The sequence below is a fragment of the Leucoraja erinacea genome, chromosome 20 (assembly GCF_028641065.1).
Source record: "Leucoraja erinacea ecotype New England chromosome 20, Leri_hhj_1, whole genome shotgun sequence".
Taxonomy (NCBI): Eukaryota; Metazoa; Chordata; class Chondrichthyes; order Rajiformes; family Rajidae; genus Leucoraja; species Leucoraja erinaceus.
Window position 1 is genome coordinate 3,912,594 of NC_073396.1, and position 23,013 is coordinate 3,935,606.

The 23,013-nt window shown below is 40.7% G+C and overlaps 1 protein-coding gene across 1 annotated transcript in view; it reads left to right on the forward strand.

Annotated features, from left to right (window-relative positions):
* sdk1a (sidekick cell adhesion molecule 1a) overlaps positions 1-23,013 on the forward strand; it is a 513,213-nt gene that overhangs the window by 308,069 nt on the left and 182,131 nt on the right. Inside the window, 3 exon segments of the mRNA XM_055651028.1 lie at positions 7,642-7,753; positions 20,514-20,704; positions 22,070-22,153. Of these exon segments, the coding sequence (XP_055507003.1) occupies positions 7,642-7,753; positions 20,514-20,704; positions 22,070-22,153 (387 nt within the window).

Consider the following 23,013-nt stretch of genomic DNA (forward strand, 5'->3'; position numbering starts at 1 on the left):
TACATACAGTAATGAGAAATACAACCGTGAGTGAAAACCAGCAGAACTGTGCAAGAATGTTGTGTAAAATCCAAGTCGTGCTTGGATATTAAAGCACAATAATGGAATAAGTAAATAAGGAGGGAGTAAGAGAACGAGGCAGCACCTCCAGGAATAAGGTGTGAAAGAAGTGATTGGTTCAGGAGTCTGATGCCAGTGGGGAAGAAGCTATTCTTAAAGGCAGCACATTGGCGCAGCGGTAGAGTTGTTGCCTTACAGCGCTGGAAACCCGGGGTCGATCCCGACTACGGGAGTTGTCTGTGTGGAGTTCGGACCTTCTCCCCATGACCGCGTTGGTTTTCTCCAAGATCTTTGGTTTCCTCCCACACTCCAAAGACGTACAGGTTTGTAGGTTAATTAGTGTAAATTTTGTTTCTAGTATATGTAGGGTAGTGTTAATGTGCAGGGAACGCTGGTCGGTGCGGACTTGGTGGGCCTCATAGCCTGTTTGTGCCCTGTATGAGTGGTGAGTCTGTGGAATTCTCTGCCTCAGAGGGCGGTGGAGGCCGGTTCTCTGGATGCTTTCAAGAGAGAGCTAGATAGGGCTCTTAAAAATAGCAGAGTCAGGGGATATGGGGAGAAGGCCAGAACGGAGTACTGATTGGGGATGATCAGCCATGATCACATTGAATGGCGGTGCTGGTTCGAAGGGCCAAATGGCCTACTCCTGCACCTATTGCCTATTGTCTCTTGTATCTCTGGATGTCTGGGCTTTCAAGCCCATTTATCCGTGAAATATTTAGAAATCTAATCTTGTCACCCAGAGTGAGTGCCTCATAGAATGTATTGAATATCTGAGGAAGCTGTCAATGAAGAGAACTTGACCAGGAAGGTGAAAAGCCATGTTTCAGATTACACACCAAGGCATGAACCTCCTGATACATGGCCAGTCTTTGTTGAGTCTGAGACTTGGAATTCCCTACTCAACAACACCGTAGCACCAGCTTCACCTGAAGAACTGTGTTTCCAGCTGTACGCAGAAAAAAGATTACATTCAGAAAAGTCCCCGGGGACTGGTGTGACAGTTGTCGATGTGTATCCATTAAATCTTCTCTTCTGCTTAACCTTTGACCTCACATCTTTTTTCTTCAAATAAAGGAACAGGTTTTCAATCAAGTGTTCATGCTAGGAAGTAATAACATTTCAGCCTTTTTTGTCAGCATGTCCACTTGTTATCATTTAACTAAATAATTAAAACTTCATGATTTCACCATACACAATGATGGATAAACATACCGTCTATTTCACCCATCTTTGAATGTTTTTTGTAGCAGCCTGTAAGTAGTCTGTGTTAAAAACAGACGGAACTCAGTGGGTCAGGCAGCATCTGTGGAGAGAAATGGACGTAACATTTCAGGTCAAGACATTTGTTCAGATCCAAAATATTGTCTGTCCATTTCCGTCCACAGATGCTGCCTGACCCATTAAGTTCCTCCAGCAGCCTATTTTACGCATAAGATTCCAGCATCTGCTGTCTCAGTGTTATCAGTCAGGATATAGATATTTTATTAATGAATTATCAAATTGGGGTGACTGCCTTCTCACTTCTAGCCAAATCACTGGAACTTGAGCACAAGAGTCATCTGCTACACTTCATTAATGAACTGTTCTGCAGGGGAAGAGACGTCTTATGCTGTCTTGCGAGACTAAAATATCAGGCAGAAACATTCTAGACATAGCAATTATCAAGGCCAATGGGTTTGTGCCTTTGCTGATTCAAGAAATTCTGGTGTAAATCTCCCAATCATTGATAGTCATAACTAATTTAATTTGTGTAAAAACATTGCAACTCATGCCGTGAAATTTCACAAACCACTGGATGTTTACGCTACCATTGTGGAGTACGTCTCTGTTTCAATTTGCTTCTATGTCCTATTCTGTCTTCAGCTGCTGCTTTATTGACATGGTTGGTCTGTGCCCTAATGCAGATAGTCCCATTGTTGTCTCCACTCTACCCTCTCTCCAATTTAACAAGCATTTCCAGTTCTGCTGTTGGGTCCTTGACACAAACACTTGACTGTTTCTCTTCCATCTGCTGCTGCTTGACCTGCTGAATGCTTCCAACGTTCTCTGTGTTTATCTCAAACTGTTTCTCCAATTCCCAAGATTGGATTTCTGCCAGAAATTTACTGAGAGGTGCCCATTACTGTTCTTTAAGTTTACACAGTTGTAGATTTTCTGTATTATTTTGTGAAGACTAAAAATGCAATGTACCAAGCGCAAAGGGTATTATTGATTATATTGTGTTAAACAAAAAGGATGTTATTGATTTTATGATGTAGGACCTCTATCAGATTTTTGATGTAAAACCTGTAGTATTACAAGATTTTGTTTCATAGTATTATGCAGAAAAATGTCTATCTTTTATAAAGACTGATGTTGACAGGCTTGGAGTACAAATAGTTTGGACAGATATTTAAAGGCAATTATGTTTAGAAATTTTCTATGACAAAAAGTAATGAAATGTATCATAAAATACATGAACCGCTTCAAGGAATAAAAACTCAAATGAATTTTTATCCATTTGATTTCATGGGTGTAAAATTGTATGTGGAAATGAAGTTGCCACAGTGTAACTAATGAGTTAGAAAACCCAGTCGGCTTTATGAATTATGCGCCAATGTAGTGTTCTTTATCTTCTCAATGCTACGGGGCTTCCATGCTGTAGCAGGTGTAACTAATAAAAACGATCTATATATCTCTATGATTTTCAAAAAGATAAATTTTAAATATAATCAGTCATCCAACCAAGTTCTGAAACGTGCTATTTGCACACTTGTGACCAAATCCAACATTAAAGTGATGTAGGTAATTACTACGAGATGTATAGAAGTGAAGTTTTAAGCAGCTATATTTAAAGTAGCGCATTCTGTCCTGATTTGATATTTATGACTATTTTTGAGGCAGTGGCTCCTGCAGCTCCCTTCGATGGTGGGGAAGTCAATAACTGCGATGGACTGGGCAGTGTTCACAACCTTTTGCAATCTTCTTCGTTCCTGGTTGTTCGAGTTGCCAAACCAGACCATGATGCAACCAGTCAATGTGCTCTCCACTGCACACCTGTAGCAGTTCAAGAGAGTATTAATTGACAAACCGACTCATAATAAGATACTAGAATACTCATGAAGGGAAGCAACAGGATGAGGGAAAGTAACAGGATTACATGCCCAATAAGAGAATGTTCTGCTGAAGCAAACAAAATCTGCCTGCTGCTGGCTGGTAGCTGTGGCATCTTCACTACCTGCCTTTAAAATGACCAAAATGGGAGCTGACGGGCTTGCGTGGGAGAGAATACGTTGATGGGATGCAAGGAATAAAGAGAGTTTAGTTTAGTTTAATTTAGTTTAGTTTAGTTTAGTTTAGAGATACAGCGTGGAGACAGGCTCCGAGTCTACGCTGACCATTCATCACCCACTCACATTAGTTCTATGTTATCCTACTTTTACATCCACTCCCTACCCACATGGGGGCAATTTAGAGGCCTATTAAACAACAAACCTCCACATCTTTGGGATATGGGAGGAAACCTACGCGGCCATACAGAGAACGTGCAAACTCCACACAGACAGCATGCGAGGTCAGGATCGAACCAGGGTCTTTGGTCCTATGAAGCGGAAGCTCTGCCAGCATCCCCGTGACCACATCAGTTTCCAGTTTTTCTCCCACGTCCTGGGATGGAGGCCCAGATGTCCCGCTGAGTCATGGATCACCAACTGCTCACCTTCGACATAATGGTCCTCCTGCATGGCCCCAATCGTATTCTCAGGGAGGCTGGCTCCCACACTCATAGGTGTGGGTTGCTAGGTTAATTGGCCATTGTAAATTGCCGTTAGTCTGTCAGTAAGTCTTAGACTGTGGCAGGAGTTCATTGGAAAATGGGGAGAGTAAATTAATTTGGCATATGACTAATGTAGGTGGAGTGGATGGTGGGATGAAGAACCTATTTCCATGCTGATAGCTCTCTGATATTTTCTCGTGTTTTGGTGTATTTGTCACAGATACTCAGATATAGTAACTGTTTTGATACCCCATGAGACTGGGGGAGGGGCCTCATAGGCTGTCAGAGTCTTCCGAGGAGGACAGTGTTTGGATCACAGAAGCTGGGCACTGTCTGAACTTCATAAATTCGTATGTGATAGGAGCAGAAATCGGTCATTCGGCCCATCAGGTCTACTCCGCCATTCAATCATGGCTGATCTATCTCTCCCCCTCATCCCTATCCTCCTGCCTTCTCCCCATAATCCCTGACAGCCGTATTAATCAAGAATCCATCTATTTCTGCCGTAAAAATATCGATTGACCTGGCCTCCACAGCTTTCTGTGGCAATGAATTTCATAGATTCACCACTCTCTGACTAAAGAAATTCCTCCTCATCTCTTTCCTAAAGGAACGTCCTTTTATTCTGAGACTAAGACCTCAGGTCCTAGACTCTCCCACTGGTGGAAACATCATCCTGACATCCATTCTATCCAAGCCTTTCACTATTCGATCCGATGTTCTGATCAGGTACATTCTAGCCTGTCAGAAGAATGAGACTGAGGCCATACTGGGAGGAACATTATGGTCCTAGTGTGGGGAGTGCCGATCAAGGATTCGGCAAGAGATCTGGCCCACCATCCCGTGCAGAGATGATGACGTTAACACTGAACCTTTTGGCACAATGCACGTCAGTTAAACTCTCACATTCTTCAGTTCTGAACACAACAACTTTTAATATGATAAAAAAGTTTCTGATTGATGCTACGTAAAAAAAAAATATTTTGATAAATGGGACATCTATTTTACAGCAGACACTTAATGGACCAGGGCCGATAAAATCAATTGAAATTACTTTTCTCTAACCCATCATCCATAAAATTCTATTTAGCTGTTTGTAGTTGGTGTGAATCACAATTTTGTGTCCTGTGTACTGTTTTTTTCAATCACAGGTAATATGAATTCATTAATTTTGCCAGGACATTTAAGGACACATTGATTACACACCACAGGCAGGGAGTACAGGATGCATAATTGAAGTACTGGTTAGAGTCATACAGCACGTAAACTGAACAAACTCGCCCTTCCCGACCAAGGCGCGAAATTTAAGCTAGTCCCATTTGCCTGCATTTCACCCATATCTCAGTAAACCTTTCCTATTCATGTATCTGTCCAAATGTCTTTTAAATGTTCTTATTGTACCTGCCTCAACGACCTCCTCTTGCAGCTTGTTCAATTTACCATCAGCATCCGTGTTAAAATGTTGCCCCTGAGTTTAGTTTAGTTTAGTTTAGAGATGCAGCGCAGAAACAGGCACTTTGGCCCACTGAGTCCGCACCGACCAGGGATCCCCGCACATTTATATTATCCTACACATATATGGGACAATTTACAATTTTGCCAAGTCAATTAACCTACAAACCTGTACGTCTTTGGAGTGTGGGAGGAAACCGGAGATCCCGGGGAAAACCCACGCAGGTCAAGGGGAGAACGTACAAACTCCGTACAGTCAGCGCCCGTAGTTAGGATCAAACCCGGGGTCCCTGTTGCAGTAAGGCAGCAACTCTACCGCTGTGCTAGAGTACTGCCCTTTAAATAGCCCCCTCCCCCCCCCCTCACCATAAACCTGTGCTCTCAATTCTTGATTCCTCTATGCTGTCAAAAAGAGGATGTGAATTTAGGAAGACTATGTATACTTCTCACCATCAAGCATGGCTTCATGATAATATTGATAAATTACCTTTGGATATAAAGTTAGCCATTGCTATTGTTTAATCCTGCAGCACCGATATCTGATATGCAAGGGGTGGCTCACAATTAAGTAGAAGCTTAAGTGAACTAGTCTAGCAAATGATGCGCAATAAGTGCAGAACAGAGATCTGGTTGGATGCATCAGTTCACTCACTCACTGATTCCCTACAGCCATTGAAACATCTTCTGGGTACATGTCAGGAGATGATTGAATATTCCCACTTTCCTAGGTTCGAATGCTTCTATTAATACTGGAGAAGCTCAGCAACATCCAGGTCGAATCTTTCTTGATTTCCCCACCCACTATCAAGCATTCACTCTCCCCATTACTCATGCAGTTGGGTGCAAGGTGTATCATCTGCAAGATTCATGTAGTTACCATCCTAACCAGCAACCTCAACTATCTCAAAGATCTCAGGCAGCCAGAGCAAAGAGTGACCATCAAGACCCTCTCCCAGTTATATACCCTGTTGACTTGCAAGTACATTTTCATTCTGTCATTGGTGCTGTGTTAAATCCTGGAACTCCCTTGGTAACTGCACCCATCAACACCGTGTCGAGTGTAGGTAGGATGACTTCTTAAGGCTGTGCAAATAATTTTAACAATTGGAATGTATCAATGGCTATGTGTAACTGCTGTTTTGAAGCTTCAAGCTGTATCTCAAATATGTTTGCTCCTACGAAACAGAAAAGTTAGACAATTGTGCAAAAAAAAACCAAAAGGCTGAAGGAGAACGTTTTATTGTGATCCAGAAACATGGCAGATACATATTTGCTATTTCAAAATTAAATGTTATTCTTAAAATATATATATGAAATACAAAAACAGTGCATGACTTTATATGTATGGTGTTATCCAGTCTATGCATTCATTGTGTTATCAGGTCTATACATTTGTAGTGTTGGTGCAGTCTTTGTACAAAGGAATATTACTACTCATGAGTCGTTTTTGGACCAGGTATTTGAGAAGCTTTTCCAGAAACTGTGTCTGGTGATGACAGGACTGTGGACTGCCGTCCTTCTCCATAAAGGATTAGCTTTGGGTGCACCAAGCACAGTGTGTCTCCTGCAGCCAGACATGTGCTGATTAGATTTATCTTGTAAGGCAGCTAAACCAGGGGTGTTTGACATCTTGTTGTACAATTGATGGCTATGGGTTAATTAGTGATAGAAGCATAGTTAGGCCATTCAGCCCATCAAGTCCGCCATTCAATCATGGCTGATCTATCTTACCCTCCTAACCCCATTCTCTTGCCTTCTCCCCATAACCCCTGACACCCATACTAATTATTAATCTATCTGTCTATGCCTTAAAAATATCTATTGATTTGGCCTCCACAGCCTTCTGTGACAATGAATCACCCTCTGACTACATAAATTCCTCCTCATCTCTGTCCTAAGGCAAGTCATTTTATTCTGCGGCTATGACCACTGGTTTTAGACTCTCCCACGAGTGGAAACATCCTCTCGACATCCACTTTACCCAGTCACACAGCATAGAAACAAGCCCTTTGGCCCAACCTGTCCATGCTGACATGCTGTACATCTGTGCTCATATTGTACCTCTGGTTTGTGTGGTGATCACCACCACCTCGACTGAGTCCCCCCCCCCCCCCCCCCCCCCCCCCCCCCCCCCCCCCCCCCCCCCGACCAGCCCCGACGAGCCCTTGCAGATACATGGAACAGGTATGACGATTCTGGTATTAGGTTTGTTGCCATGTATTGTCGGGCATTGGAACTGACTTCTATGGTGATTAATTTGTTTGGCTCTGGTAGCCAGACAGTAAGCTATTATGTAACCTGTTGATTCTGCAACATTTGGAAAATGATTGGAGAGGATTTTTTTGTGAACATTTGCATTCTTCTTGTTCCAGACACTGCAGATCGAGCTGACCCTGTGGCACCAAGAATTGTCGTCGCTCCACAAAACACCAGTATCGTGGCTGGCACCAGTGAGGTGACTCTGGAATGTGTTGCGAATGCAAGGTTAGTGGAAAGAAACAGATCAACGTCTGTGCATTAATTATGTCACTGTGGAAGAAATTAAAGAAAAATGAAAATGAAAAACTTCGCAGGTTTGTTTCAAGGGACTTTATTGTATGATATCATGGAGAGATGGCGGCAGTTAAACGCTCACCAGTTCTCTGACTTCACAGCAGAATTAGCCGATAGTTATACTGTGCAATAAACAACTTTTGTTTTTTGTTAGATACAACTATACGAAAATATACATAGTCCTTGGTTATATGTTTTCCTATAACTACCATCTACTACATGGGTATTAATTATTTCATTAGTCATAATATACTTTCTGTTTATGTTAATCTTATTCAACAGCAGATGGTTAACAAGTCAAACAAGGGCATCTTGACATTATTCTATCTCACCTTTTAATCATACCATGCCACCATCCCCTCTCCGAGCCAATCATAAGCCCCCCAATCACAGTAACATTTCTATGCTACTAGCGGTCTCCTGTAACTTCCTGCTGAGAAATCAAGCTTCCTTATCTCCGTTCATTATTTCATGTTTACATTTACCATCCACCTTTCAACACATTCCTAGACAAGTGGCAATACGTCTAATCTTACTTTGCTGATTCCCACGAAACATCTTCTGCATATGGTCAACGAGAGATGCCAATTGCCACATCCACATACCCTTTTGTTACCTGTTCAATTCCAATCAAAATTAAGTAAGAAAGGATATTAATATTTTCTTCCACAGTTACAAAATGATTTGCTACGAATTCCTTTGCCAATTTTCAATATATTTTCTGTTAATACATTCTGCATATCTTCACATATAAGATGAGATAAAATGTATATTCAATTTTTTAATATATGAATGAAAGAAAAACAAGGTATAAATTGTATTCTTTAAATGTCAGAATGTATTTTAAGCTTGGGGAGGACAACCAGTCAGTCTACTTGCTCTTGTTATTGATTCAAGTCTTTGAAATGCATTTGTAATTAGGAATCAACTTGTTCCAATTAATGTTAGTATCAAGGCTAATTTTGTTGAAAGGCCAATCTGTTGGATGAACTCAGCAGGTCAGGCAACTTTGCAGGTCAGTCCAGATGAAGGGTCCCAACAGACACATCAATTGTCTGTTTCCCTCCACAGATGCTGCTTGACCCTCTCTGAATTCCTCCGTAAATTGTTTGTTGCTTTTCCTTTAAATTTGATACTACCTTTAATGTTTTCAGTTAATCATATATGGGCTCGCTGCCCCTTACAATTGAATGCATCTAACCTGTGTATTGTCAAAGTTCGGCTTAAACATATGGCACTGCATTTCAATTGGATATTCCCTGAACCATGTGTACCTGGTTGGCTCTGCTATCATGGCATAATAATTGTTCTTATACGAGATCCATTCTTCTCTCCCTCAAGCTGATTGTAAAATGTCATCATATTGTAATTGCTGCTACCTAGGGACACCTTCATTATGAGATGATTAATTAATCCTTTCTAATTGCACGATAGCATCTCTGGTATAGCCTGTTCTCAAGTTGGCTCCAAAACCTGCTGTTCTAAGAAACTCCCCAAAACAGCCCATGAGTTCCTCATCCAGGCTTACTTCACCCATCTGATTTTTCCAGTCCTTACGCAGATTAAAATTGTTGTACCTTTCTGACAAATTCCCACAATTCTCCCTTAATGTTCCATATGGTTACGTTTATGGTTAAAGTCTCTGCACCGCTCTCTCATGTGCCTTCTTGTCTGTATTTTTTTTTTATCCCTCTAAACCTTTCCTATCCATGTACTTGTCCAAGTGTCTTTTAAACGCCTTCTCCTGACACATTGATCAGGTTGAAGAAGGGTTCTGACTCAAAACGTCGTCTATCTATTTCCTTCCACAGATGCTACCAGATCCACTGAGTTCCTTCAGCACTTTGTTTGTTGCTTAAACCTAATACCCTTTTGTATTGCTAATTTCAATTTGTTTTATGTTAGAATGCAACCTTATTTTAAATTTTCATGCACATATGATTTGTGACAATTTATGTTTGGTCTGCTTTGCTCTTGTAAATTTATTATCCTCTTTATATTTGTTTGTATATCTGTATTTTTGTATGTTAGCTTAGATGCTTGACCTTGTTCAAGACTTTATTTATTGGTAATTGCTTGTCTAGACAGTGGACATACAATTGATTTCAAAAAATGCCAAACCAATAATCCAATCCACAATGTTGACAGATAATGGACGCCTTTTACAGGAGTTGAAAAGATGCCAATAAACAGAATCCTTCACTTACCTTAAATTATCTAAATCAACATCCTATACAAAACTATAATATAGACAGCTATAAAACTCTTGACATATATAATTAAGTTATCACAGCAAATATAATTAAATTACACACAATGGAATTGAATTATGTTTACCGACCAGCGTCTCCCATCATAACTTGGAGTCCGATGGAATAGTTTATATTTGAGACAGGCAATAGATGTCTGCATCCAGTTCAAGAGTCAAGAGTGTTCAATTCATATTTTGTACAGACAATGGAAGAAGAGAATCCTTACTTGCAGCAGCTTAACAAGGCGGTAAATGCAATACACACAATTCAATATAATAATAACAGATTCAATAAATTAATGATATTACTAATGCAAAACATTTTTTTGTGATTTTTTTTTATGATACTGCCTGTAAGGGAAATTCATTTTGTTGTCTCAAATTGAGACAATGACAATAAATTTGAATACAATACAATACAATACGAATACTAATGCAAAAAATTAACCAAAGTCTGTAGTGCAATCAGAAACAGTCCATAGAAGTTCATCAGCCTGAAGAAGGGTTTCGGCCCGAAACGTTACCTATTCCCTTCGCTCCATAGATGCTGCTGCACCCCCTGAGTTTCTCCAGCATTTTTGTGTACCTTCGATTTTCCAGCATCTGCAGTCCTTGGTGAACATAGAAGTTCATCGTTCCGGAGGTTAATGTAGTGTATTGTTCTAGCCTGATGGTTGCAAGAAATATGCTATCCTTGAACGTGTTGGTCACAGTTTTCAGTCTCCTGTACCTTCTTCGCAAAGGTAGGAACAAAATGAGAGTGTGGCCAGGGTGATGTGGGTCTGATGATATTGGCTGCCTTTCTGAGGAAAAACACCTGGACCCCTTTGTTGGAGAGGAGGTCAGTACTTGTGATGGACCAGAAGATACACACAAAATGCTCGAGTATCAGCGGGACAGGCAGCATTTCTGGAAAGAAGGAATGCGTGATGTTTCGGGTTGAAACCCTTCTTCAGACAGAGATATTGCCTGACCCCCTTAGTTACTCCAGCACCTTGTGTTCAAAGTGAAAATTGCTTGCCTCGATATCATTTAGTAGTACTTCATTGATAAACTCAAAAACAATATGAATGTCACAGTAATTTACTGGCTCCACAGTACATCTCCATTTGGTACAGATAACTAAAAGCACTCAACTGATACTGTAGGTTTATGTTTATTATTGTCATGTCTATCGGGGTACAGTGTAATTTTACATGCTATCCAAACAGATCACATATACTAGACATAAATACAATCAAGTCAAACTCAAGTACAATAAATAGAGCAAATGAGAAGATACAGAGTGCAGAATATAGTTCTCAGCATTGTAGCGCATCAGTTCCAAAGGCAAAGTCCAATGTCCATAATGGGGTAGAGGTGAATTGGACAGTACCCTAGCTTATGGAAGGACCATACAGAAGCCTGGTATCAGAGAGGGAGAAGCTATTCCTGAGTCTAGTGGTGCGCTCTTTCAAGCTTTTGTACCTTCTGCTAGACGGGAGCTGGGGGAAGGAGGAATGATGGGGATGGGTCAAGTCAAGATCATGTTGGCTGCTTTACCAAGGCAGCAGAAAGTGTAGATGGTGGGGAAGTCTGGTTTGGTTTGATAGATTGGGCCATGTCTACAGTTCTCTACAAATTCTTGCGGTCTTGGGTAGAGTTGTTCCCAACCTGACAGTATTGCTCATCACGAAAGGTGACATTCCTATTGATGAAATGTATCGCTGGTTCACCAATTGAATGTGTGAACAGCTGGGAATGTAGGATGCAACAATGAAGGCACTGTCTTTGATTTAAATTAATAAACAAAACCCTGCAGGCTGCACTCTGAATTCTGAACCACGGCTCACTGGGTGCCGCTTATTGTCAGGAAAGACTGCGGCGATCAATTTTATTATTTATTCAGTCCAACCTACTCCTGAGATTCTCCATAATTACCATAAAGTTTTTAAATGTTCATTTTAAAATTCAGCATCCTTCTGCATTTACGCACTGATCCATTCAGGGACACACTCCATAATAAACTGCAATTTAGATTATGAATTATTTTAAATTTCTGCTTTAAAGTGATTTAGAACCATTCTAATGACTTTTGTCCCAAAGGCCTATTTAAAAAGTCAGTAAGCTAAAGGGAAAAACGTTGGCCTTGCGCACTTAGAATGCCTCCCGCAGACTAATAGATTTGTTTTAGTGATTGCTGCCGACTCTCTTGACAATATTGAAACAAAGGTGTGTTGTAAGAAAACATTAGGCGAATTCTCGACTATGACCCTAACTTCTCTGTGATTAACTATCTAATTCAACGTGATTGACACAGGCGCGCATTTGGCCTATTCTGGCTCCCAACATTCCCAACAATGCTATTCCCTGGTACACAAAAATGCTGGAGAAACTCAGCGGGTGCAGCAGCATCTATGGAGCGAAGGAAATAGGCAACGTTTCGGGACGAAACCCAAAGGGTTTCGGCCCAAAACGTTGCCTATTTCCTTAGGTCTGAAGAAGGGTTTCGGCCCAAAACGTTGCCTATTTCCTTCGCTCCATAGATGTTGCTGCACCCGCTGAGTTTCTCCAGCATTTTTGTGTACCTTCGGTTTTCCAGCATCTGCAGTTCCTTCTTAAATGCTATTCCCTGTGCAGCCTCTCAACTTATTCACATGCCTCCTCTCTGATTATTTTGCCACTCGCGTTCATTAAGGGGGAATGCACAATAGCTAATTAACCCAGCTGTCAGCTGGCCTTACTGATATGAGAGGGAACCAGGGCATTGCATAGAAACCCATGTAATCATAGAATAAAACATGCAAATGCCACACACACAGCACCTGAATCATACCTGGGTCCCTCGATCTGTCAGCAGCACAAATTGCTGTTTCATGGTGCTGCCTGATCATCTAGTCTCAACCCGCTTGAACTGTGTCTCCAAATGTCCATTCTTTTCCCCTTTGTTCTTTCTCATCTGTACCTTCCCTTCGATAATGTAATCCTAAAGCAGGGCATTAGCTCCTTCACATATGCTGATAGCCCTCTACTGCAATTTCTCTTATTTCATCGCCACCTCTAAATAGTAAACTGCTTACCCAACATTTACCATTGGCAAACCTAGATTTCCTTCCTGTTCGACATTCATTTCTTCGTTACAAGCGTAACGCAGCAGGTCTGGCAACATTTCTGGAGGACTTAAAGTCTAAAGAAGGATCCCGACCCGAAACGTCGCCTATCCCTGTTCTCCAGAGATGCTGCCTGACCTGCTGAGGTACTCCAGCACTTTGTGGGTTTTTTTTGTAAACCAACATGTACAGTTCCCTGTGTCTTCATTCCCTCGTAATTGATTCAATCCCTCCCTTGGCTCTGAATCATCCTGATTGTAATCTCATTTGACTGTGAGAGCAGCCTTGCACGACATCAAATCTTCCCAGCCTCTCCCTTTGTTAATAACCTCCTCCAGCCATCAGAGCTCTAAGCTTCTCCAGTTAGAGTTGTACAATCATACAGAACAAAAACAGGCCCTTCGGCCCAACCTGCCACACCGACCAAGATGCCCATCTAAGCTAGTCCTATTTGCCCACATTTGGCCCCTATCCCTCTAAACCTTTCCAAGGCACGCACTTGCCCAAGTGTCTTTTAAATGTTGTTATTCCACCTGTCTCAACTACCGCACAGTGGTGCAACAGTAGAGTTGCTGCCTTACAGCGCTAGAGACACGGGTTCGATCCTGAACACGGGTGCTGTCTGTAGATAGTTTTTATGACCTGCGTGGATTTTCTCTTCCCACACTCCAAAGACTTACAGGTTTGTAGGTTAATTGACTTGGTAGAATTGTAAATTGTCCCTCGTGTGGAGGATAGTGTTAGTGTGCAGGATTACTGGTCAGCTCGGACTCGGTGGGCTGAAGGGCTTGTTTCCACACTCTATCTCTAAACTAAACTAAACTAAACCGCTTATGGCAGCTCATTCCATATACCCACTGCCCTCTGAGTGAAAAAGTAGCATCTCAGCTTCCTATTAAATCTTTCCCTTCTCACCTTAAATTTATGCCCTCTGGTTCTTGATTCCCCTACACTGGATAACAGACTGCATTCACCCTATCAATTCCCCTTCCTGATTTTATACACCTCTATAAGATCACTCTATAAGATACAGCCTCCCGTATTCCAAGGGATAAAGTTTGCCCGGTCTCTCCCTATAGCTCAGCCCCTTGAGTGCTGGCAATATTTTTGTAAAGTTCCAACTTTTTTCTCTATGGGAATAGCTGCAGAGTCACGGTTTATTCCTTAAACTGCCAAGATCCGAAGCTTTGCTGCTCCCTCCCTAGACTGTTTGCTGCTGTTTCCTTCTTGTAAGATATTCCTTAATTTAAATCATGTATTTATAAAGATGTTGGACATCTTTTCAATATCATCTTATATGGTTCAATGTCACATTTTGTTACCAAAGGTGCAATATAAATGCAAATTATTGTGGTCAGTCTTTAATATATTGACAGTTTTATATCTCTCTACATGACTGACCTTCAATTAGGGTCCAGAGAACTTAATGAGTGAATTAATTAATCCTTCATTACAGTTAATCAGCGATAAACCAAATAAACAAATGAGAATTAGAATCATTTATTACCCATGTAATCACAATAGTATTTATATATGAAATAAGCAAATAATTAGTAGATTGCCTTAATAAATAACATAATTTACAGTGTTAATTGTAAATAGTTTCAGTAGTGATTACAGAGGTTGTGTCGCTATCATTCTGTGATAATCGCTAACTGATTATAAATGAACAGTTGTGATAAGTGAGATTGATACAAATTAATGAAATTAGTTTGGAACTTGAATCTGTGGATAACTAAAGGTTAGAAGCTGTGGAAAGACAATTTATTAATTAAGAGGCTGTGTGGTTGTATTTAACATTCATTATCGCAAATTTATATGTGAATCTTTATGTTCCCTGTTTGGCCAAGTCCATTGCTTTACCTCAGGAAGGATGAAACCGGAATCACCTCTCACAGAGAGGCACGTTCCCGGTGATTAACTCTTTCATCATCTTTGCTATTATCTGTGCTGAATGGGTCCCTGTTTGGTTGCTTCCAAACTTTGGTGACATGCATCCAACATAGAACAGCACAGCACAGGGACAGGCCCTTCGGCCCACAACGTCCGTGATGAACATGATGCTAAAATAAACTAATCTTCTTTGCTCAACGTCCCTCTATTCCTTGCATTTTCATGCAGCTATCTAAAAGCTTCTTAGACATATAGGAATTATTTCTCGGCTTCAGAGTTTGGACCCATGGAGCAGTCTACTCAAGGCAAAGATTTCTGCAAGAAGTTTTCTCTGCTTATTAATCAGCAAGAAGTGATACGTTAAATGCTACAATTGCTGTAATTCCCGTTTACAAAGAAGAATGCACAACTCACTTACACTAACTGTAATCCCTGATGACTGATATAAATCTCATCTCATTTTTCTTCTTCTTAAAACAGTCCTTCAGGATGGAGAATAACTTGCATCCTAGTCCTGTGGGCTCTGAGATGACTCATGAAACCAATGTGGAAACCACAGATGGAAGGGGCTACAGGGTGGGCAGTGGTTAGTTTGGGAGGTGATGTGCACACTCTGCCATTTACATTTGTATTATTTATCAATGCTTCCTTGTCTTCCAATGCTTTGTGCAATTTAATACTTGAACCTCTGGTACATTAACAAATAAATGGCTGCTATTATTGCCAGCTAACATGTGAATCTGTGCATGGGTTTGATGCTTACGGCACCCCATCCTGAATGCTCTTTATTGGCTTTGAACAGTCACGGGCCAGGGTCATTGCATTGTTTGGTGGCTTGAGTATATTTATAAAAGTTGGCGGATGGTAATGTTTAGTTCATTGATGGTAACTCTCCGATGCATTGAGGTGCCACTGGAAGCAGTCCAGGTCTCAGAGGTGGCAGGTGGGCAGGGATCTCTGTGGACCATGTGCCAGATTTTAAGTCTTGATCTTCAATTGTCCAAAGACTGCACTGGTGTCCTGAAGGCAGTGATGAATGTTCTCATTGATGAGTTTGCTGAGAGGTGTCTCCTGGGAGTGGTCCACATTTCCAGGGGTATTGCCGAGACCTTTATCATCAGAGCACAGTGCAGATTGGTAGATAAACCTTGGTTGTTGATGCTGAATGTGAGTCCCATCATCTCATACACTTCAGTAAACAAGACAACCATGACTTGGATTTCAACCTTCCCAGTATGTAAGTGTCTTTTACATACTGCAACTTGGCTACTGCAGTTCAAGTGGCCTCAGTTCTGAAGTATGGTTACAGTCAGCCAAACAGTTCCCTATTACTTCTGAAGAACTGCTCAACTCTCTGCAAGGTTTGTTGGCGGTAAGGTGCAGCAATGAGCCGGGAAAGATTGAAAGTGTGCTGAGGCAACGATGCAGCTGTATTGGACACCTGGTCTTCACTAAGATTGGAGCCATTTTGGAATTCATGTTCACCATCATGAAGGAATCAGAATAGAGTTGAATTTCTGTGAACAGTGGAGTGTGAGGGGGTGTTACACAGTGCTTCCTGTTTAACGGAGGTAAAGGCTTTAGTAAAATTGAGAAAGGTCATGTATAGTTGTGAGGCATGTTCCTGCTTTCATTGCATTTGCCAGATATGTACTTTGTTCGTGCCTGTGAGCTTTTATTATGTTAAAAATAATACATGCTGGTGCATTAAACTTGGTCAACACCTGCGGTTCAGTTAACTCACCAGTCACTATAGTATCTCGGTACTGTGGTGGGATCCTAGTGTGGAAGTTTAACTGCATTATGTTGTAACGCTTTCCATCTTCTCCCGTGTCATTTATTGTTTTAGAGATATATGTGGTAATAATAATGTTATTGTTGGTGGCAGTAAGTAAGTTATCATGGAGTTGTGCCATCCATATTTTGTGTTTAAAATCCACAGTGAAAGATCTATTTTATTTTAGCATCCCGATATTGAAAGCTGACTAATGAAGCATAAATAAATCTTAATGATTCTGATAATTGTGAATATGAGTAATTTAATCAAGTAAATTGCTACATTTGCCCTTGTAATTACAAATTAGATTCTCGCTGCATTTACTCATTCAAGCCTTGAAACCATTGCACAATATGAAACACAATATGTGGATATAATGATTGAATGCACATTTTATCTTCTAAAAGAGTGCTTGAATTCTTAGATATCTGCAGTATTTCCATCGAGGTTGTCTCGTATGTCCTTTCATCATTTCTATGATAGGTCTGTGAGATATCTGGAATGATAATGCTAGTTTGAAGCCAAGTATTAATGGATCATTACACAAGAAGTCTCTGTAGACTGAGTACTGCATTAAGCTGAAGAATACAAATGATTAGATGATATATTAAACTCAGAAGCTGCAGCCAGTGCATTGGTATAGAGCATTTGTTGTATAACTGTGTTTCAATGAGTGATAATAAACAACTTCAAATACGATTTCTCACATCCAGAAAACTATCTAGAGCTTGTCAAGAAGAGGTTAGATTAGTTGAAGAATTATGATGGGCATTCTTTAATATATTCACACTGTAAACTATAAAGCAACTTTACTAAAGTCTTGCCATAATGATGCCAGTGTATCACACTGATACCTAAAAATGGGATGGAAATTGGGATGGTCACATTACGTTATGAATCTCCATTCACCAGTGTGAAACACATAGATGTACTTTCTGAATAATACATTGAAGCTTTAGTTAAAAGAGAAATGTCTTTGTGGAAAATAATGGGGCATGAAAGGCCTAGGTAGAGTGGATTTAGAGAGGATGATTCCAGGCATGGGGGAGTCTAGGACCAAAGGGCACAGCCTCGGAATAAAAGGACGTACCTTTAGAATGGAGATGAGGAAGAATTTCTTCAACCGGAGGGTGGTGAATCTGTGGACTTCATTGCCACAGACGGCGGTAGAGGCAAAGCCGTTTGATATTTTTAAAGCGGAGATTGATAGGTTCTTGATTAGCAAGGGTGTCAAAAGTTACGGGGAGAAAGGAGAAGAATGGGGTTGAGAGGGAAAGATAAGTCAGCCATGATCGAATGGCAGAGCAGACAGAATGGGATGAATGGCCTAATTCTGCTCCTATGACTCATGGAATGATGAGCCAACCCATGGGGCAAATCCTATGCCCAAGCACCAGCACTTCTGTCAGATATATCTGTGCTGTCTGTGGAAGGGCTGAGGTCCAGCACTGGTGATGACTTAACCCAGCATTGAAATCTTCCATTGTGCAACTTGTGTCCGCTGCACCAGTGAATGCTCGGTCTAATTGAGCAGCACAAGGATGTGCAGATTTCCCTTCTCTGGGTCAGACCTAATACGTATAGTGCTCCCATTGAAAACCAGGGACAGAAGGTTACCTACTGGCAGAATGGGTAATCAATCATTATTTTAATTTTATTTAATTCAGCCAGTTTAATTGTATTTTAAGTGGGAGAATTTTTTTTATTGTTTTATTTTTTCAATGCAGTTGAAGCTCTGGACATGTTTTCACCAGTTGTCAAACCCTTTTTGTGGTGCCGTGGAGAGAGGCTCTGTGTTGTAATATGGTGCAGGAAGACTGGCTGATAAGCCAGGAACTGGTCTCTGAGAGGAAGATCAATATTAGCTACTTATAAAGTGTAGACACGATTCTTTTAATTTATTTTCAATATTAATTTAATTTTATATAACACATTCTAGTTTGAATGAAAATGACTTGGATTACTTCATTAATTTAATTGCCCAGAGCAGTGAGATTGTGCTTAATCAGATGCTTTCCCACTATCTTAAGTTCAAAGAAACTTTGTTTTACAAGTCTCTGTAAGGAAAGCTAATAATATTAATTTATGACATTCATTAACAGTAGGACAGACACTGTACATTCTTAAACCAATTAGTGTTTTGGCATTGAGAAAGAAATGGGAATGACTGGCAAGGAAGCAGCATGAATAAAATCAAGTTAAGAATTGAAAAAGAAAGAAAAGATAAACTGATTGAAAGAAGATAGAAACAAAGATTGAAAAATTAATTAATTTCAAATCTTGAACTTGCTTGCTTGCAAAAGTGAGATTACCCAATCAAGTTGTGTAGGAAGGAACTGCAGACCCTGGTTTACACCGAATAAAGACACAAAATGTTGGAGTAACTCAGCGGGACAGGCAGCATCTCTGGAGGGAAGGAAAATGGGTGAGTTGCGCGTCGAGACCCTTCTTCAGACTGAGGGTCGGGAAGAGGGAAACTAGAGATATGGAAAGGTACAAAGTGAACTTAAGGGATGAAAAGGACAGATCGAAGCAGGAAATGATCAAGGAAATATAGAATGGTTCATAGTAGGCTGAGGGGAAGGTGACAACGAGGCATACAGAGAACAGTAAGATTAATCAGAAGGCAGTGAAACTAGTTGAAGGACTAGGGTGGGGTGCGATGCTGAGTTACCTAGCCTTTTGATATACCCAATCAAGATATGCCTTTTATTGTCAGGTGGATGTTTGACATGTACAATTAAATTAAAAGTGCTCGTACTCAGTGCATACCAAAATAAAAATAATTTAGTACAAAAAACAATTTTGAAACAGAAAAAAAATGCATAAAATCATCCAATAAGGGAGACAATGCGGGGTATCTCTTCCTATCCTCAAGATGTGGGCAATGTGCAAGTCAATTGTGGCGCGCTAATATACATATATACAGATGGAAGTCCGGGTGTTGGGCTGTGAAGTCAGTGGATGTGTGAATTTAGAGTAGTTATAATTTTCGGAAAACAACTGTTCCTGAGTCTATTTGTCCTGGATTTGATGCACCTATAGCGCCTTCCAGAGAGCAGCAGGTCGAACAGTCCAAACGCAGGATGGGAGCTGTCCTTGATGATATTCTTTGCCCTGCTAAGGCAGCCGGAGGTGTAAATATCCATCAGGGAGGGGAGAGGGCAGCCAATGATCTTCTGCGCTGTCCTAGTTACCCTCTGAAGCCTCTCCCTGTCTGCCATGGTGCAGCTGCCATACCATGTGGGGTGCAATGCTGAGTTACCTCAGCCTTTTGTGTCTACCCAATCAAGTTGGTGCTTTTCTGGGTTTAGGTGGATGTTTGACATAGTGCGCGCATAATTAGCTTCATTAAAAAGGTACGTTAAGTTCCAGGCGGAATTTTCTGCACCAAAATTAAAAAGTGATTAATGCACAAGTGAGGGAGAGCAGCAATTTTGTGGCATAAACAAACTAATGCATAAAATCATCCAATAATGTGGTGATTCACAATGCGCAGGGTATCTCTTCCTATCCTCAAGATGTGGGCAATGTGCAAGTCAAATTGTGGCGAGCACCATTAAACCCTCCATTATTTTTGGCAACAGAATCTGATCTAATCTATTTACAGCTCACTTCCCCGATGAATACAATTGATGACTCGTTGAATGTTAATGTACGACTTAATGCCCTTTCCAACAGGCCTGTGGATAGACTGAGTATTACCTGGAAACGAAATGGTGTGAAACTGAAAAGTGGAATCAGTGTTTTCGGAAGGCGATTGATGATCTTAAATCCAACATCAGCCGACATTGGAAAGTATGAGTGTGTGGCCATGCTACAGAGCAGCAGTGTTCTTCCAGTTCATGCACATGCCTACATATCCATTATAGGTAACAACATTGTGTTTAACCTTCCGCGGGCCCAGTTTCATCTTCAGATTTTGAAAGGAGGACAGTTATTAAAGCTTTTCGGTCACTTTATCAATATGCTGTATGGTGTTGATTAAATATGAAATAAAACTAAGGCTGTAAAGAACAGGCAGAGCAAATGGAAGATTTTTTATTTCTTGGTGCAACAGTAGAGTTAAAATATTTTTGAAGATGTTCTGCCGACAAGGCTAAAATGGTAACAATAATTTTGTACACTGCTCTTCCTGTATTTTAGGATAGATTAAAGCCCAAAAAAAAAGGATTGTTATCTGCATTTATACTTTGCTTCCTAAATTTAGTGCTGAAAAATAAAATCCATGGGTCTTCTGTGATCTTCCCTTAAGTTATGGTCTACCAAGTCTTAATTGAATTGGATCCATTATCACGCCAACTGTTGTGAAAGGGTGGAAGGTTAGGACGGAACATCTTTTGCCATCTGTTTCAAACCATCAGTGCCATCACCATAGACATATGTCTCTGGTAACATCGTCATACTTGGTCTAAGTGAGGACAGTGCTGGCTTATTATTCCAGTTGGTGACCACCAGGTGCCCTGTGTCCAAGGAAGATCCTTTGAAGTTTTTTGCTTCATGGATTAGAAGAACCAGTGTTTTTTTATATAGACAGAAAGGTAACGGACGCATATCCTTCCACGCTGTTCGTGTCTATGGCAGATGGAATGGAATACTTTATTGTCACATGTGACTAGGCACACTGTATAAAATTGTATATTCCCAATGTTGGGGGAGTCCAGAACCAGGGGCTACAGTTTAAGAATAAGGGGTAGGCCATTTAGAACGGAGACGAGGAAACACTTTTTCACCCAGAGAGTTGTGAATCTGTGGAATTCTCTGCCTCAGAAGCTAATTCTCTGGATGCTTTCAAGAGAGAGTTAGATAGAGCTCAAAGATAGCGGAGTCAGGGGATATGGTGAGAAGGCAGGAATGGGGTATTGAATGTGGATGATCAGCCATGATCACAGTGAATGGTGGTGCTAGCTCGAAGGGCCGAATGGCCTACTCCTGCACCTTTTGTCTATTGTATATGATCATCATCATATAAGTTATTTAAGCTATTTAAGGGCCCGACTGACTAATTTAGTTAATACATTTTTTTTTAAACCTTGGTAGTTTGTTCATGATATTAAAAATACTAAAAATGTAAAATTTTAGTTTATGACTTTTTAGAGCTGCCAGTATGTTGGTATAAAGAAAGTACTAAGAAGAAGGAACCACTTATCTAGGATGATTGTAAATAAACTTCAATGTTATATTTAAGATCTACTTGTACATGTTTTCTGTACATTTGCTTTATCTTTCTCCTGTAGAACCGCCATATTTTACTGAAGAGCCCAACAGGAAGATTCTGGGTGAAGTAGAAAAAACTGTTGATATCCCGTGCAGAGCTATGGGTGAGGGTTGCTGATAACCTAAACGTCTCATCCCTTTTTGTATTGGTAGAATATGCCTGCAAAAGGTTTAGAAGGGGAGAGTACTGAGGAGAAAGTATTTGGGCTGTGTCCTCCAGGGCAAGCTGGCACACCCAATTGCAAGCCACTTGGGAAATGGGAAGACCAAACAGCATCCCTTATTCTGCTTGGGCTAGCCGACAACACAATGACATGAACATTGAATCCTCTACTTTCATGCAAACCCTCTTCTCATTCCTACTGACCTATCCTGTAGGTTAATTGGATACTGTAAGTTGCCCCTAGTGTGAAAGGATTGGATGTAAAAGTGGGATAACATAGAACTAATGTGGACGGATGATCGATGGTTGGCATGGACTCGGTAAGCCAAAGGGCCTGTTTCAATGCTGTACCTCTAAACTAAACTCTAAACTCTCCTGCCAGGTCCTCTCTTCTTGAATGGTGGAAATGATGGGCGGCTATGTGCCTTACTCTTGTGATTTCTTAGGTTCTTATGTAAATTAAAGGAGAAATAAGGCAACTAAATCAAACCTGTTGATTGCTGTCGGCTCTATATTTTAGGAAAATGATTATCAATCATATTTGGATACCAAAAACAATTGCTATTACAATCACGGAATAACTTTCAATTAGATACCACACATATAGAATACAAAATAGGTCATCAGAAAGGCATCAAGTCCCGAAGCAGCTTTTCGAGTTTCAACCCAAAACGGGCAATGGCAATCCCTTCTCCCCCCACAGGTGCTGCTCGACCCATAGAGTTCCTCCAGCAGATTGATTGTTGCTCTAAATTCCAGCATCTGCAGTCTGTTGTGTCTTCATTGTTTGGCTTTACACTT